The 16,934-nt window shown below is 32.3% G+C and overlaps 3 protein-coding genes across 4 annotated transcripts; 2 read left to right on the top strand and 1 right to left on the bottom strand.

The window, feature by feature from the left end:
* The first annotated feature begins 228 nt into the window (after positions 1-228).
* On the top strand, positions 229-4,050 carry LOC123708037 (protoheme IX farnesyltransferase, mitochondrial). Its single transcript, XM_045658491.1, has 8 exons — positions 229-375; positions 709-833; positions 952-1,159; positions 1,485-1,680; positions 1,764-1,939; positions 2,304-2,483; positions 2,799-2,933; positions 3,146-4,050. The coding sequence occupies exons 2-8, from the start codon at positions 744-746 to the stop codon at positions 3,376-3,378; spliced, it is 1,218 nt and encodes a 405-aa protein (XP_045514447.1). The 5' UTR covers positions 229-375; positions 709-743; the 3' UTR covers positions 3,379-4,050.
* LOC123708036 (FACT complex subunit spt16) lies at positions 3,791-13,075 on the bottom strand. Of its 2 annotated transcripts, none has more exons than XM_045658488.1 (18): positions 12,864-13,075; positions 12,688-12,798; positions 12,440-12,601; positions 11,938-12,237; positions 11,164-11,579; positions 10,869-11,013; positions 10,406-10,565; positions 9,887-9,895; positions 9,240-9,479; positions 8,616-8,814; positions 7,986-8,383; positions 7,001-7,214; positions 6,383-6,637; positions 6,022-6,169; positions 5,812-5,941; positions 5,365-5,617; positions 4,250-4,447; positions 3,791-4,076 (listed from the first exon to the last, which is right to left on the bottom strand). In XM_045658488.1, the coding sequence occupies exons 1-18, from the start codon at positions 12,930-12,932 to the stop codon at positions 4,070-4,072; spliced, it is 3,414 nt and encodes a 1,137-aa protein (XP_045514444.1). In that variant the 5' UTR covers positions 12,933-13,075; the 3' UTR covers positions 3,791-4,069. The 2 variants fall into 2 exon arrangements, with proteins under 2 accessions (XP_045514444.1, XP_045514446.1); XM_045658490.1 differs by having other exon boundaries at positions 5,365-5,614.
* A 1,547-nt stretch (positions 13,076-14,622) lies between these two features.
* Positions 14,623-16,835, top strand: LOC123707939 (DNA repair protein RAD51 homolog 2-like). Its single transcript, XM_045658265.1, has 5 exons — positions 14,623-15,572; positions 15,669-15,876; positions 15,967-16,144; positions 16,483-16,588; positions 16,671-16,835. Exons 1-5 carry the CDS (start codon positions 15,310-15,312, stop codon positions 16,681-16,683), a joined length of 768 nt encoding a protein of 255 aa, XP_045514221.1. The 5' UTR covers positions 14,623-15,309; the 3' UTR covers positions 16,684-16,835.
* The last annotated feature ends 99 nt before the right edge of the window (positions 16,836-16,934 follow it).

Here is a 16,934-nt window from a genome sequence, read left to right as displayed (position 1 = left end):
GTTTACATATAAAAACTGAAACGAACTATTTATGTATTGTAACTTGGTTAGTTTGTGTAACTATTCCTTACCTTTCAGAAACGTTTGTTTGTCGAGCATTGAGCATGTTTACCGGAACCCTCTCTCAATATTTTCATTTTATCAACAACATATATCCTATGATATTGTATTCTGTGGTTGTTTGTTGACGTAAAGCTGTTTAGTAAAGTAAGTCAGTAGTCAGGCGAATTCAGTGTACGAGTTACAAGGTTAAATGAAATTAACCTAAAAATACTGTTTTGAATTCTATTTGGAAAGAATTGTTTTTTTTTTCATACTTATAGTACAATTGAATTTAATTGCCTTACTAAAATTTGCTTCTTAAATAATTCTCAAGTAAGTGATTAAATAAGACGGAATTATTGGAAATATTATTTTAATATGAGTAATGAGTAAAAATGTTTTATTTTAACCAGATAGCTGATTATTGGTTACTTAAATACCTTTAATTTTGATATGTAAAATACATATAGCTAATTAACCGGGTTTTGTTATATATGTTTTGGGTATGTTATGTTTTTATGTTCAAACATATTATGTAACCTCTGTTGTTCAATGTAAATTGGTAAAATAAAAAATATTAAGATAATTCCCTATCGATACAAACTAAAATTCAACTAAGTAATAAGCCATTTAAATTTAATAAACTAATTGAATAATGCATTTCAGGATGTTAACCTAAAACAGACGCCAAAATTAATACAATGACATATTTTAAGCTTGTTTGCTACACTTTGAGTTTTAAAAATGGTCTCCATGGGTTATCAACACAGTCTGTCCTGTTTAAAGTTTGTGTAAGTTATAATTATTGTTAATTATACGGTCTTAGAAAATTTAACAATAATTTTTACTATTAGTGGACATAGGCCTTTTCTCAGAAATCAAATGTCTTTATTTTTTTTATTATTTCAGAATCAACAATCAATACAGCATTTTGCCAGAATATCAACATCTAAACATGTTTATAGTAACCCATTGATAAGTCAAACTCAGTCTACAATAAAAAAGAAGAGTAAAAATGTTCCCCAAGACCCAAGGGTGTGGAAGGAGACCCCCACTCATGATGTCAAGAATAACCTAGTCCATTACTGTATGATGCTCTCCAAGTTTAGATTAACTTGTAAGTGTATAAATATATAACATCTATTTGTGTGTTTAGCTTTGAGGAAAATCAAATAGAAATAATTGCTTATTTTTAAAGACCTGTATGTATTTTCCTTACATTAAATAATTTATATTGACGTTGGATGGTAATTTTTAATGATACTATAAGCATAATTCTCAATAGGAAGTAACCATGGTAACAAATATGGCTATATAGCCATGTTAGAGTCATGGATATCCATGACTCTAAAATCCTCATGTCTAATCAAATTTCTTGAACATATCAGGTATGTAAAGAGGAACCTAAAGGTTAAATAAGGTTTATTTTTATTTTATTTCAGCCTTAGTTGTAATGACATCAATGGCTGGATATGCTCTTGCACCAGCTCCATTTGAATTTTCGACTTTTGCCCTTTGTGCTGTGGGCACAGGTCTTGTTAGTTCAGCTGCTAATTCAATCAACCAGTACCATGAAGTACCATTTGATGCTCAGATGTCAAGAACTAAAAATCGGGTGCTTGTTAAGGGTTTGCTAGAGTGAGTATTTTAAATATTTCGGAATTAGTAAACCACAACATAAAACTCTGGTGGCTAATGTAATGACCCCAAATCTGTTTCAGACCAGTGCACGCTATAGGTTTTGCAGCAGCTACAAGTGCTACTGGACTCAGTATATTATACTTAGGAGTTAACCCTCTGACTGCAGCCTTGGGAGCAACTAACTTAGTGCTCTATACATCCATATACACACCCATGAAGAGAATGTCCATTATTAATACATGGTTGGGATCTATTGGTATGCTTTAATTTATTGTAATGTTACATTTTAATTATTGCATTTAATAATAACTGTTTCATCCCAGAAGTTGAATGATTTCTAAACTGTAATATGCCATAGAGTATAGACTAGAAATTGCGCGCCATTTGTAGCATTATTATTTAATCATTGTTTTCTTAGACCAATTTTTTTTATTAATACACTTCATTTGTCAATAGTTTTACAAATATTACAATATTAAATTAGATAGAAGCTATCTATGATTCTCTATATTTTTCTTCATAAAGCTATTTTAACTTTGGAATACTTTGTAAATTAATAAACGAAATATGAGATGCAATTAACTCTTCTGAAAGTTACTTCTACTTTTAATTTTTTTCAGTGGGTGCAATTCCACCATTAATGGGCTGGGCAGGTTGTACAGGTTCCTTAGACATGGGTGCGTTAGTTTTAGGCGTCATACTATACTCATGGCAATTTCCACATTTTAACGCGCTGTCTTGGAACTTAAGACCCGACTATTCTCGCGCGGGTTACAGAATGATGGCAGTCACTGACCCAGGTTAGTAGAAAAATTAATTCTTAATCATTCTAATGATATAAGTTTATTAAAACAAACATGGTTTTTTTGAATTCATCTAGTGAGGGAGCCTTGGCCTTAGATATTATTTACTTTTATGGAATTGATAAGTCATAAAGTAATCTGTAAAAAAAAAATAGGGAATTCTTGGGCTATAATACGCTTCATATTATATTTTAAGCCAAAATATAAGTGATAATGTATAGGATATCCACACAACTTTAACAATACAAATTAATAAAGTATCATAAATTTTCTTTTAAATTTCTTGTAATTTTAATAACTGATTTCTTACAGCTCTATGTCGCAGAGTGGCGTTACGACACACAGGATTAATAACCGCCATTTGTCTGGGCGCTCCCTACCTCGGTGTTACCAATATTTGGTTCGCGGCCGAATCGTTACCACTTAATATTTATTTTTCGTACTTAGGTAAGTTTTGTAAATCATTTTCTTATGAAATATATCAGGACCAAAAAATAGGAACGTGTTTTGGAAATAATTTAATAAAGTCACATAAATTTCATATAAAAGCTTCGTGTGGAGCTTCCATTGTAATATGGACCTTGAAATACATGTATTAAGACCTCATTTTACATTATGAAAGTAAAACCTTTTTAATTCTCATTCTATATTTTTTACAGCTTGGCAATTTTACAAGAAATCAGATAGCAGTAGTTCAAGAAAATTATTTAGATTTTCACTTATACACCTACCCGCGCTCATGTTACTAATGCTCGTCAACAAGAAATATTGGAGTTCAGCGGAAACTCAAGAAAAAGTTAAAACTCAAGATTTGAAACTAGATCCGAAGAGAATAACAGTTTTACCGCGAGGGCCAGTTGTGGCCGCGCAAGAGACGGATGACATACCATAATATTGCTATAGCAAAAAAATATTTATTTTTTTAGTCAATGTTGTCAGTGTTTTTGATGTAGATAATCTACGGCATGTTTGTTAATTTTTTTATAGGTATCTTTCAATTTTAAAGCTAGATTATGCCATAAGATTTTGCAAAAATAATTTAAAACTTAACATAACTCAATAGACTTTTTTAGAGAATTAAAATAAGTGTTACCATATTCTAGCCATAAAAACTAGGTATTTATAATTAAATAAAAGAAGGTACTGGCATGTAAATTTTTTATGTAAATAATGGACTATATATGATTTTATTTATAGAGCTTGTGTAAGATAAATCAATCCAAGAGATTGTTACTCAAATAAGTTATATTTTTGATGTTATGTAGTTCCTTTAATTTAATCAGAACAGCAAATAAAATAACGAATTAATAAAACCTTATTTTTATTGTTGGTATAATTTAAATTAAACATGGAATTATAATCTACATACATACAAAACATATACCACCTCATTCACTAGAACTATAATAGTTATGGTGTCTCTTTCTCACTATCTCAGTATGAAAGGGACAAACATATCTACCAACAATGAATAAGTGGTTTGACAGATTTGAACAACTCAAAGACGGACTGGTCTGGGATGTGACGAAAACGTCGCGAAGATCACCGGGTATCAATTAACAAATAAAGCTTCAAAAATATCCTTATTTCCTGAAAAATAAAATTTTAATTATCTTTAACTAGTTGGCGTCGGAATTAAAAATGTATAGAGAACATTTTTTTCCTTTCATTACTCATTTTTTTATTTTTTTTATTTAATTTTATGGCCTGGTAACGAGACCTTTAAGCCATTTCATTACTCAATTACAAAAGCATAAACTCACTTAGATTTCTTAGGGCTACGGCCTTCTTCTCTGCTGTCATCACGTGAACGTTTGTGAGATTTGTGGTCACGGGAATTGGAGTGCTTCTTGTGGTCACCATTGGACTTGCTGTGCCTGTCACGGTCACTGTGGGACGACTTGTGGCCACGGGCAACGGAGTGGGAGGACTTGTGGTGCTTATCGCGATTCTTCGATGGACTGAAATAGAAGTTTAAAATAAATTTAAAGTTACTTTTATTCAATCTTATTGTTTAAAACTTTTCATCATATTAGGCAACTTTTATAAAATAAAAGAAAAAAGATTAGTCAAGTATAACGTCAGTTTTTGGTAGTAATAAATTAGTCCTTTAGTTTTTCATACATACATTGTGTCCAATAGGTCGACATCACTTATATTCCTTATAGGTGAGAGATGTGTCACTTAATATTAAGAACCCATAAATAAGATACTGTTTTTTGTTAGGCCAGCATTGCAACCTGACTACCCCTAAGTTTATGATATAAGCCCTTGTTTTAAACGATTAAAGACAAATGACACTTATTTGAACATCCCTCCAGCAACCGCCACGGGCCTTATTTATATTTCTTTAAATTCAATTTTTGAAGTATACTTCAACGAGATGAAACGCAAAAAAAATATTAGCGTCACAAAGATGTGTAGTGTTTTTGTCGAAGAAAAGGGAGAGAGCGATTGAGAGAGAGTGAGATAGAGCGAACGTCGTATCACACAGTGCCATGAAGTGAGAGGTGGGAGAGAGCTATAGTGAGAAAGATTGAGATAAAAATACACGCTATTGGTTGATGTATTCGTTTAGTAGTTACATATTAGAACTTTAGATGGAAATTCTGTCACATAACGTCTTGTGTAGTATACAGTGTGAATATACCTATACACATACATGGAGTGATCATATACTGGTACATGAGTATCTATTGGGGCTTCTACCTTAGTAATTAATTTACGACGATTTTACGATCAATTTTATTCTTAATAAGTTTTTCAATGATCATGCATATTCTGTGTTCATGTAATATATTCAGATATACCTGGTTATGTATTGTTGTGCTTTGTGGATTAACTTATACTAAGAGGTTTGTAAAATGATGAATCTCACCTGCTGCTACTATGCTTCGAAGGGCTCTTATGGCTGCTCTTATGACTGGAACTGGAGCTTTTGTGATTAGAGCTAGAACTTTTGTGCTTATCGTGTTTGCTCTTTTTCTCGTCATACCGAGAAGGTTGTCCTTGTCCGGCTTTCCGTTTACGTTCAAATTCGTCTCCGCGATCGAATGTACGTTCCTTCTTGTCCTCTTCTGCCGCTTCCCGCTCGAGATCCGACCAGTCCTTGCCGGATTCTTCGTCTTCTTCTTGAATAATAATGCATTAATACAAATATTTGTATGCAGAGGACATGGAATCTTGACCATAAATTTTTCTATTTGTTTTTGGGACTCAATTAGAAAATCCCTTATAACCATTTTGTTCATTATATTAAAGTACATTAAAAATTAGGCATTTTTTATGAAAACGGTAAACTTAGTTAATGGATTCAAAATCTTACCTTCACTATCCCCGGATTCATCAGAAGCATCCGAGGCTTCGGAGTCATACTCCGAATCATCATCAGACTCCTCCTCAGACTCTGCATCTGTCGGCTCGTACGCGTCGTCTTCCTCTTCAGATTCTTCTTCCTGCAATCATTAAACCATTTTACGTCTGAGCATTCAAAATTATTAATAATTATCTATAGATCATTCAATTTACCACCTACCTGGTGTTCATTTTCAGCATCCGACTCAGGATCGAGGAAGGACCAGCCCCCATTATCGAAGAAGCCCTCGATGTCGTCTGTGATCGTTTTCATCACTTTAGTCCAGTTGAGAGACTGAATACCCTCCGAGTAACGTATATCACAGGAACTGGAAACATAAATTGTTTAAAAGTTTAACATTATGAGATTTTGATTTTTTATTTTGCGCTTATTTTTTTTATCAAATAAAAAGGATTTAGATTGTTTCACTTTTCTCCTTGTTATAATTATTCATAAAAATTCAAGAAAAATAATGGCTGTGTGAAATGGTATAACTGCAGTTTGTAAAAGTATATTAAAAATATTCATGAAAAACGCTCACTTTAGCCACTCCTTAACATGATCCAGCATGTTCATAGGCACCGCGTTGACCATAGCCACTTTCTTAGCATAATCCTTAAACACGAACACCATATCAAAATTCTTCAAATGGAATTGGACTCGCTCAAAGTGAACTAATTCCACATCTTCTAAGGCAATGACGAATGGAGGCCACTCGGTTAGATTCACTAGGGCTCCCGATGTGGGCTGAAGGAGTACTGTACTGCGGAATGGGGCTCCGGGGAATCCAAGTTCTCTGTAAGAAGAAATATGAAACGCTAGTAAAAGAGATAATATTTCGTTTTATAACACAATAATAATTGATCACGTGACAAGCATGTCAGCGGCCATTTGACCACCAAATGCGCGTACACTTAACTTAAATAGATAAATTAAAAAAAGCAAAAACGTTAATATTTAACGAAGATGGTCAATGGAAATTATTTTCTTCCAAAAAATTTTTTGAATATGGCTCATATAAACAATTACTTTCAAGACCTGTCAAAAAAAAATATTTTCTGTCTGACATATTTGTACTCAAATCAGATTCTACCCAGAACTCGAAAGAATGTATTTAGTGCATAGTTTCCCTATTTAGCAATATTTCATAATAATATACCTGAAAGGCGTATCGAACTCCACTTCCTGCTTGGTCATATTTTCAACTCGTTCACAAAAACTCTTAAAAGCAACTTTCAGCTTATGCCGGAGTTCTCTCTCGCTCTGCTCCGCTGCTAAATCATCTCTGTCGTGCATGTGCTGGTGTTTACCAAGATCTGTGGTGATTTCTCCCACTTCCGTGTAAAACTGAACGTCTACATGTTTCTTTTTACCTGAAATCACAAAATATAATAATATTTTAAACTAACTCGACACTCAAACTCAAAATAACTTTATTCATATAGGGATCTAAGTACACTGAACGTCAACAGGAAAGATGTTAATTTGATTCTAAATTTACATTTACCACCAGCTCGCAAGTCAAGGGGGTAGAGCGGGCAAGAAGAACTGGCAAGAAACTCTAGCCAATTAATCCCAAGGATTAGGATTAATTAAAAAATGGTCAAATCTATAAAAACCTTTATTGCTTAATTTACGTTAAACGCGAGTTTTGAGATAATTATCTTATTTCGCTTGAGAGTTTGTTGTAAAACGAATACAATTTCCATACAATGAGTGGTTAATATTCTGGACCCTGATTGGTTGTACGCCAAGATTAGTTATTTTTCGAGTATTATACTAGTGAAAGTCAACATTTGTTTTGTTTGGCTTCAAGACTATATGACAGATAGTGTCATAATATTTAACAACTCTGAGCCATTAGGCGAAACATATACTTTATCGTTCATTCACATACATAAATAGACAATTTTCTACCGAAGACATTGTTTAAAAATATATTTTAAATAGTTTTCATGCTAAATTATTTAAAAAATTCACAGGACACATACATCAATAAACAATCGCTTGTAGGTGCTAAATGTCATCTATCAGCTGTCAACTGTCTATTGTTAACAAACACCTGTCAAAATTTGAGTTGATGGCTGTTCTCAGACACAATAATATTAAAAATTAGTCTTATTAATTATTATAATTTTACTCACCAAACATAATAGCATGTTTCAAATGAAAATGTAACAATATAATCATTTCCCCATCACACGGCTGGAAGAATGCATTTTTAATATTATTGTACAAAATATCTACTTTATCTCCTCTTACTGAAGTAAATCTAAAACCATTTGAATGAGCTTCGAGGGACCCGCTCATTCGTTTTGTGACAATGTTGGGTCGGATATACAAATCTTTCAATTTGGGATTTCCTTTACTCTGTGAAAGAACCAATGTGTCTTGTTTAACTAAATCTTCTTTCTCTCTCTCTTCTGCTTCTCTTGTTTTGAACTTTTTCTGAACTTCTTTTATGAGTCTGAAGCCGGTGTTGAGGTTTGACGAGGGAGGGGATATTTCACCTGGCTCCTTTGTGTTTGTACTACGGTATGTTCTGGAATATAATGTGAGACATTTAACTATCGGTAACAAATTCAAAACACTAACAAATACAAACATAATTTGTTGAAATGTAAGATTAGATTAGATTGAAAGCAATCATTAAGTTATATTAAAATTAATTTTCTAATAACATTTTTTAAATAAAAATGTTCAAAATAATCATGAAAATAAGAGAGATATCTCCCTCTTTGGGAATTTTGAGTTTGCATAATCCTCGTACTTACACTTCCTTAACAAATGTGGCGTCTGGTTGTGCATAATTTCCCCCCTCGTTTCTTCCCATTGTGGCTCCCGGGTGGAAGAAGTTAATTCTCAAGTACGTATAGTCTCCTTCTACCGACTGCGATATATTCTTAATCGTTGAGATATGGAATGGTACTGGGACGCCGAATATCGGCAGTATAACAGTTTCGTATTTACGATCTAAAATATTAAGGTTAAAATTATGCAAATGAAGAAAATCTTTATATCAAAGTTTTAGAATATATAGGGTAAATTTAGTTTTTAAGAAAGTACTTAATGATGCAAGAGGCGTCTGAAAGAGAAAAATCGTTGGGGGAAGAACGTGCGTTTGGGTGGCGTTATATATATGTAACGCGAGTTATATATAGTCTAAATAAAAATATAAGTACAATTTTAAAATAAATGATGGAAGAAAAGACAAAAACACGAATGAAACGCATAAAGAAATTCAGATGTGATCTATGGCATAATCAAGCTGCAGTAAATATATAATTATTGATATGTGAACCTTGGAGACCTTTATGAGGGAAGCTGGTAGACAATTAGCTGGTCTAAGACCTGTGGTGGTGACATATGGTGTTTCTTTACAGTATATTTTAACTTACCAACATACAACTTCAATTCCTTCACTTCATTTTCTCTTGGCATCTGACTGATACTTTTGTATGAGACAGTGCTCTTTCTAATTTTCTCTCCTTCCTTTCCACTCGACTGTTTCGCCAATCTCTCCTTGGCTTTCTCATTTAGAGCTATCGCGAGCTCTCGCTGATGTTCTTTTCTCTTTTCTTCTGAGGAATGTTCCGTTCGGAGTTTGGACTCGATAACAGCTGTTCTCTTGCCACGCCCTAAAAGCACTCTTTATGAAATGATATGTCCATTTAAAGGTCTGTTTATTAAGCAAATAAAGCAAATTCGGTGATTTTATGTTGGTTAAATCAAGTCTCTTGAAACTACAGTATGATATGTTGTTAAAAATATGTAACTATGAATTGAATTTACAATTATTCATGACACAGTCCAACGCAAAAGCGTCTCTCCGTAACTAGACATCTTGGCTATTGGACCAATCCTGATAAATAAACGTGTTTAGGGTACAATCCTGATAAGTTTTTACATATTACTAACCAACTTGCGTTGAACAGTTTAATATTATGTATTTTAATGTAATAATGACACTTTAGAGAAACAATGAATAGACAATAAAACATAGCATATATAAAATAACATGCAGCGGTTATGACAATAAACTCACCTCCATTTTCTGTCCGTCCACATTAGCATGTAAACAATTGTAAAATTGTATCAATATAGCACATCCGTTTTTACAGCATCAAATATAAAAAAATCAAATCATCAAATATATACAAACAATGTCCCTGAGTAAAAACAGTGGATTAATTTTAAGTCTAATAAATTTTTTAAAGAAAATTGGGCCTATTAAAGTCTAAATGTTAAGGGATTTAGATCCTCTAGATTATTTACATTGCAATTTTAATGTATGGGAATCATATATTTCATGTCTAAGATATATATGATTCCCACTTCTAGATTGTTAAATAACCATATAAATATAAACTTTGCATAGAAACCAAATTTAGATTAGTAATTTAAAATTCTTTGCATTGTATCAACCATGATGTGGTTGAACCATTAATGTTCTGAGATAAAGTCAAAAGAATTACAAAATAAAAATTCTTAAGTATTTTGAGAATCAATTATTAACCTCAATATTAATAAAGTCTATATAATTAAAATAGGTAATATGACTCACCAAGAATTTCAGTCTTATTCTCCTTCTCTTCTTCCTCTTCCTCATCATCATCTTTCAAAAAGATACCAATATTCTTGATTTTCTTTTTAGACTGTGTGAGTAGAGATGCAGGTTGCTCTTCATTCACTAATACCGTGTCTCCAATAAAAAGAGCATATGTCTGAAATTTTTATGATAAATATTATTTACCTGCTTGTTCATCTCTAATATATAATTTTTTTTATGTAATAGGAGGCAAACATGCAGCACGCTCATCTGATGTTAAGTGATACAGCAGCAGGGACACTCAACACAAGTGCGTTGCCGGCCTTTTAAGAACTGGAACGGTCTTTTCTTGAAGAACCAAATCAGTTTGGATATCTTCAGTGGGCAGTTCCACATAGTGGTGGTGCGCGGCAAAAGCTGACTTGTTTATTGAGTATAAATAAAATATCACTTTATGTGGTGGAAGTGGAAATCTTACCTTTCCTTCTTTATCTGATGCCGATTTATTGCTGAGATTTGCTAAGCCTATATTGATATTAAACACCATTCCCTTCTTTGCTACTATTGACGTTTTTGGACCGATCACAATTGAGCTCTCACGAAATTCTATACCCATTGCAAATCTGAAAATACATTTAAAGGTACTTACTCTTATAAGTAAACTTTGCAATGTGCTGCATTGACAATACTGAAATTTTTAAAATTTCTTTAGTGTGAATGTAAAAATAACAGGAGAGGAAAATCACGCCATCATTTATATTCTAGTTACTCACCCAAAAGTTTTGGTAAGGTTATCAACAAGATCTGGTTTTTCTTTCTTAGCTAAGGCCAGTCCTGCTTCATAAACAGAAGATAATTTAGCACCAGCTACCAAATGTTTCATAACTTCCTCTTCCAAATTGACAAGGAAATTATAATTGCTTTGAATATCATCTGTTGGATTGACCAGTAATGTGCGGACTATATTTGAGCAGTATGACTTATATCGGGCACCCAGTGAGCAGACAACTGCTCCAAAATGCAAATGGTTTTTGTCTGATATTGCACTGAATTTTAAACTGTAGTTGCCACCAGATTGAATAATTGGCGGATAACACATATCTACTTGGCTTGTATCAACTCCTGTTACATATTTCTTATCCGATATTGCTGCTTCTACACCTTCTGCTAATTTTGAATGTTTAACTTTCTGCAACACAATAGAATTATAATCGGTGTGTGCTTTGGTGAACAGTAAACTATTGTAACTTGTTTTGAGTTAATTAGTGATTCTTCCAATCCATTTAGACCACCTTTATATTAGAATTGGTAGTATATATTAAGAAACTTAAAAAAAAATACATTAGTTATACACTAACTTATTGTCTATTTATCATATTATATTCAGATTTGATTTATTCATACAATCACTAATTAGGGTTTAAGAGTAGAGGGTTGTAGAGACACTCTTAAATGTATATTTATTTAGGTAAAAAGCTAAGAGAATGGCTGACATAAGAGACATTTTATCATGTAACTGGCAAATAAACATTACGCAATAAAGTTACCTTATCAGAATCAATAATCTCCATTATTTGATCCTTTAAATATTTAGTAAATACATCAACTGTAACCAAACATGCTTTTTTAATTGTGATAATTTCAGGGTCTTCTTTTGTTGCCATTAATAAAGCAATTGAAGAACTTATGTCAACATTTTCAAACTTTTCTCCCTTAAGAACATTCTTCCAACTCTCACAAAATTCACCAGGATAATTGTCTTTTGCAAATACACCAAGTGTTTTTCCTGATTTTGATTTTTTAATCTCTTGAATTAATTTACTAAAATTTTCCTTATCTTTATCATTCTGAAAATAAATAATATATTACAAAGTACATAATAACATTCCAAATTATAGGCTTAGTAAAATCCAGGTCACATACACTTTAGCAACATTTATATACTGTTAAAATTCTGTCTAGGAAAACTGTTGGCTCATTGATTAAAAAAAAGAAAGAATCAACCTTACCACAACTGTATTCAAAAATGTTGAGTAAATGTAAACTTACTCTGTCTCTAATTAATAATTTTACTGGAGGTAGCTCTGTTTCTTCTTTTCCGTTTTCTATTTGTCGTAAAAACTCAATTTTCTTTTTACTTGCAAGAAAACACATGCTCTGTTCAGTAAGTACAGTTATTGTGTCTGGAAGCTCATATCCAAACAGCCATGTCTATTAAAAAGAAAGAAAATGTAAATTATCATAGAACGACAATGATAATATTCGTGCCATTGAAACATTTCATTTCCAATAGGTACCTGCAAAGCTGTCGACTTGCTGTAAAGTGTATCTTCATCAACTCCAACACAGGATACCAAACAATCCACCTTTGCCAATACATCTTCACTTTTAGTATCAGCTGCTGCAGCCTGAAATTAATAGGATATAAGCCAATGCAACACACAACGGCGTTATTGTGGTTATTGATACACACCTTCCATGCTGCGTACAGCCGTTTCATACGCCGATAGAACGTTTCCTTATCAAGAGATATATTGGACATGATGGAAAATAAAATAAAACATCAATAAATAATGAAGAACTCGATATATGCGATTTAAATTGCGAACAACGATCAAATGATTCACGACATTGAGCAAAGCTTTTCAGTTTCTCGCGTTCGATTTTTGACAGCAAACAAGAATGGCGGCAGGCGAACCGCAACTCGCAAGTGTACAGATTATGCGAGCGTCAGTTCTCTGAAGAATATTTGTCTATCCAATAGTTAAAAAAAATATATCTCAAACGTAAATATTTTTTAAGTATTTTATTTTCTAGTGTTTTGCTAACTTCTCTCAAACGATAGAAGCTAATAAAGTCTATTAAAAACAAAAGGGCACCTAAGGAAGTTTACGTTCTTAGCTAGATTTCAATTAATTAAATTAAACTAATTTAGCTGACGTAGTATACTTATAATCCTGTAAATTAATAAAAGTCTACCTGAATCTCATGATATTTCCACGCCTGGTAAATGGAGGAGAGGGAGGAAGAATAAAAGCAAATTGGACAGTTTCGATTTACAGTTGATTGGGAATAAAGTAAAGGAATACTTTAATATCGTTCGAAAGGTAATTCCAACAGTAAAGAAACTGTTACAAATTCTTCGACAGAATATTGATTTCATCAGAGGAAGGGAATCTCGGAGGTTAGAAGAATTGGATTTAGAAATACGTTATCTGAATTTGATGATACTGGTTATGTAGGTATCTCGAAAGACCTTCATTGGAAGGTCTTCCAAGTAATTTTAACTGCCGGAGTTGAGTTTGATTTTTTGATTGATTTAAAACGTGTGAAACGAAACGCAAAACAGTATTATGAATGTAGATTTTGACAGAAATCACACTGACCGTGAATAAATTCAGGTTCATCTAAAAGTATTTACTTCGAGTGAGGTGTATCATTCTAAACGCAGGAGGACGAAGTGGTTTTGTAAAATTTTACAAAATGGGTGACAGAGAATGTAATTCCAAATCTAACAAGACCTTGTTATGGATAATGCTAGTTATCATTCCGTGCGTATGAACAAACCACCCACACAAGCCAATCGTATCGCTAATATAAAATAATCAGTTTTAGATTTACCAACAGGCTGAGTAGGCTGGAGCCTACGGCGGCAAATTTGGAAACCAATTATTTTTGCTACCACATCAACTATATTTCTGCATGACGGTTTTCTGATGTTTTCTGCACCCTCAGCTAACAATTTGTATGTGTGAAAAGAGCGAAATTTCAGAAAGTGTTTTTTCCCCATTCTGGTGAGAGGCTGCGAACTCGATGGTCTGTATTTAATTTTGTGCTCCAAAATCAAAATCAAATCCAAAATAATTTATTTATTAACACTTCGTTACATTACAATATAAAAATTGAACATAATTAAATGAAGGCAACTGGCGGCCTTATCGCTTTCGAGCCATCTCTTCTAGGCAACCACTGTCAGAAGAGAAAAAATATGTATTAAATTAGATAAGGTAGGCAAGAAGTGTAAAAATACATATAACACGTAATTATTAAGACAAAACTAAACAGGAACAAAAAATCAAACTATCCTAAAAAAACTATGATTCACGATAATTTAAGATCAATCTCACGTCAGTTCGTAGTTAGTAAGAAAGCTAGGGATACGATGTGGACAGGTAATGTTTGTACAGAAGAAATTTAGAGGAAGATAGAGAAGGAGCTAAGCAAATAGAGGCGGGAAGTCAATTCCATAGCCTAACTGCAGAAACCTTTAAGGTGGATTCGTCAAGAAAGGAGGAGTTATGAGATGGGATTTCAAGGATATAGTTTTAAGCTATTGTTATGGGCTCCCAAAAATTTGAAGTAATTTTTAGATAGGAAGGCGTTTTCGGGTTAAACATAATGGAATATAAGAGATGCCATTACTTTACTCTGCTTAGGATTAATTAGTAGACCAAAACTTTTACTCCAGTCAACGATTTTTGCCAACACATAGTTAGTAGATTGTATGGGTTGCGGGAGATCATTGAGCCTTAATTGAACTTAAATTTGAAGATTATTGACGTATGAATGAAAATTAGTTGAAAAAAGGAAAGTTAACGAGTTGATATAAATTGCAAAAAGAAGAGGAGAAAGTTCTCGGCCTTGCGGAAGTTCTCGGCTATATAGTTCACAGACAAGAGTTATCACATATAATCATACCCACCGCCACTTAATTCTTATGCTCTGTGGAGTTACGGTTAATATAATTAAATGAAAATTGAAAATGTGAAGTCAAGACTCGAGAGTATGATTTTTTTGACTCGACGTTTCAAAACTTTAAGTTTCCACTAAGAGCAATGAAGTAGATTATTTTATTTGTAATTGGTAATAATTCTGATTTTGCAATTATATTTGTTAATAGTACTAAATTACCTTACTAAATGGAAAAATTGAATTCAACTATTCACTCATCTTTATCTACTGTGCTGCTTAAAAAAATGACAAAAAATTGTATAAACACAATCGCAGATTTTCTTAAAGAAGATGTTGAAAAGATATCAATTATTACAAAATTAGAAGTAGCTTGTGTATTAGATATACGAGATATTATTTTTAAAAAATATTCCGCCCCATCAATCTCTGGGACTACTTTACGCACCAGATTTTTAACTGAAAAAAGCTATCTGGAAACTGGTATTAAAAGGTAACTTATAAAAGTTTCCAATTGCATAAATTTATAAAACGCTATAAGTTATTTTCAATTGTGTTTAGGATAGTTATTAAATATTTAAATTTTTAGATTAGATACAATTTTAAATGGGGGCATTCCAATTGGATTTCTAACTGAAGTGTGTGGCTTAGCCGGTTCTGGGAAATCCCAGTTATGTATGCAACTAGCAATTAACAGTGCAAAGTTGTCTAATTCTGTAATTTACATTGATACAAAAGGAGATTTTTCAGCAGTTAGAATTCAAAAAATCTTAGAAGCTCATGGGCTATCACACAAGGTATTGATACTATGATTCATGTAAATTAAAAGAGAGATATCCTAATTATTATTTAAAAAAATACAATACATTGAGAAAATTTTGTTTTAGGAAATGGCAATTATCATGCTGAACATCAATATAGTGCAAATTTTTTCAATGAATGATCTTATATGCTTGTTAGAATCTATAAAAACTAAAAAGATAGTTTTTGATTGTTTATCTCTTGTAATACTAGATTCACTACCGTGTTTAATGTTCCAGCATTTTGGAGACAATAATAAAATTGGTAAGACGCTACATATCATAAAAATAAGATATAGGATAATAGGATACAGCAGATAGGGCTTTAGATTTTCAATGAAATGAAATTATTTTTATTGACTCCATAATTAAAACATGGTATGTTATAAGATTAGTTGTGCCTTACAATTTTACCTGTGTTAACTTGTATATAGTATTATTGCTATTTTATCACAAAAACAATTTTGTACCTTAAACTAGTAAGTTTTGAGATAAGCAAGTTTAAACAACAAACTCTTCAGATCAGTATTAAGCATAGCTACTTCGTATTATTGTTTAATATGTATTGAATGTTCTCATAGCATGTTAAATATTTTCTTTCAGGTTTGAAGTTTCTTAACATTTTTGTTAACCTTGCAAGATGTATTAGTAATGAATTAAGGACATGTTTTATATGTGTTAATATTGAAACCAGATGGGTAGATCAAGAGCAAGTACCAGATTGTAATGGTAACTAAAATTAAATATTTTTCACTCAAATTGTTTTTTAAGTGACAAATCTTTTATTTCAGACGAGGACGATAATTTTGGAGAACCTGCTTACTGCGAAATAAAAAATAGGTGTTTGGGAAAGTACTGGCGTCATATTCCTGTTCAGGTGTTATCCCTTCAAAAAACATTTGAATCAGATACTAAAAGTTACATAAATATAAAAGTAATAGCTGAAAATTATAATAATCCATGTTCGAAACTTCAGTGCCCAATATCAATCAATTATTCGGGAGTATTTTAAATAATTGGTACAATACATAATCGTGTTTGAATTGCCCTGCCAT

Source organism: Pieris brassicae, chromosome 4, assembly GCF_905147105.1.
Source record: "Pieris brassicae chromosome 4, ilPieBrab1.1, whole genome shotgun sequence".
NCBI lineage: Eukaryota > Metazoa > Arthropoda > Insecta > Lepidoptera > Pieridae > Pieris > Pieris brassicae.
This window is presented reverse-complemented; position numbering and strand designations above follow the sequence as displayed.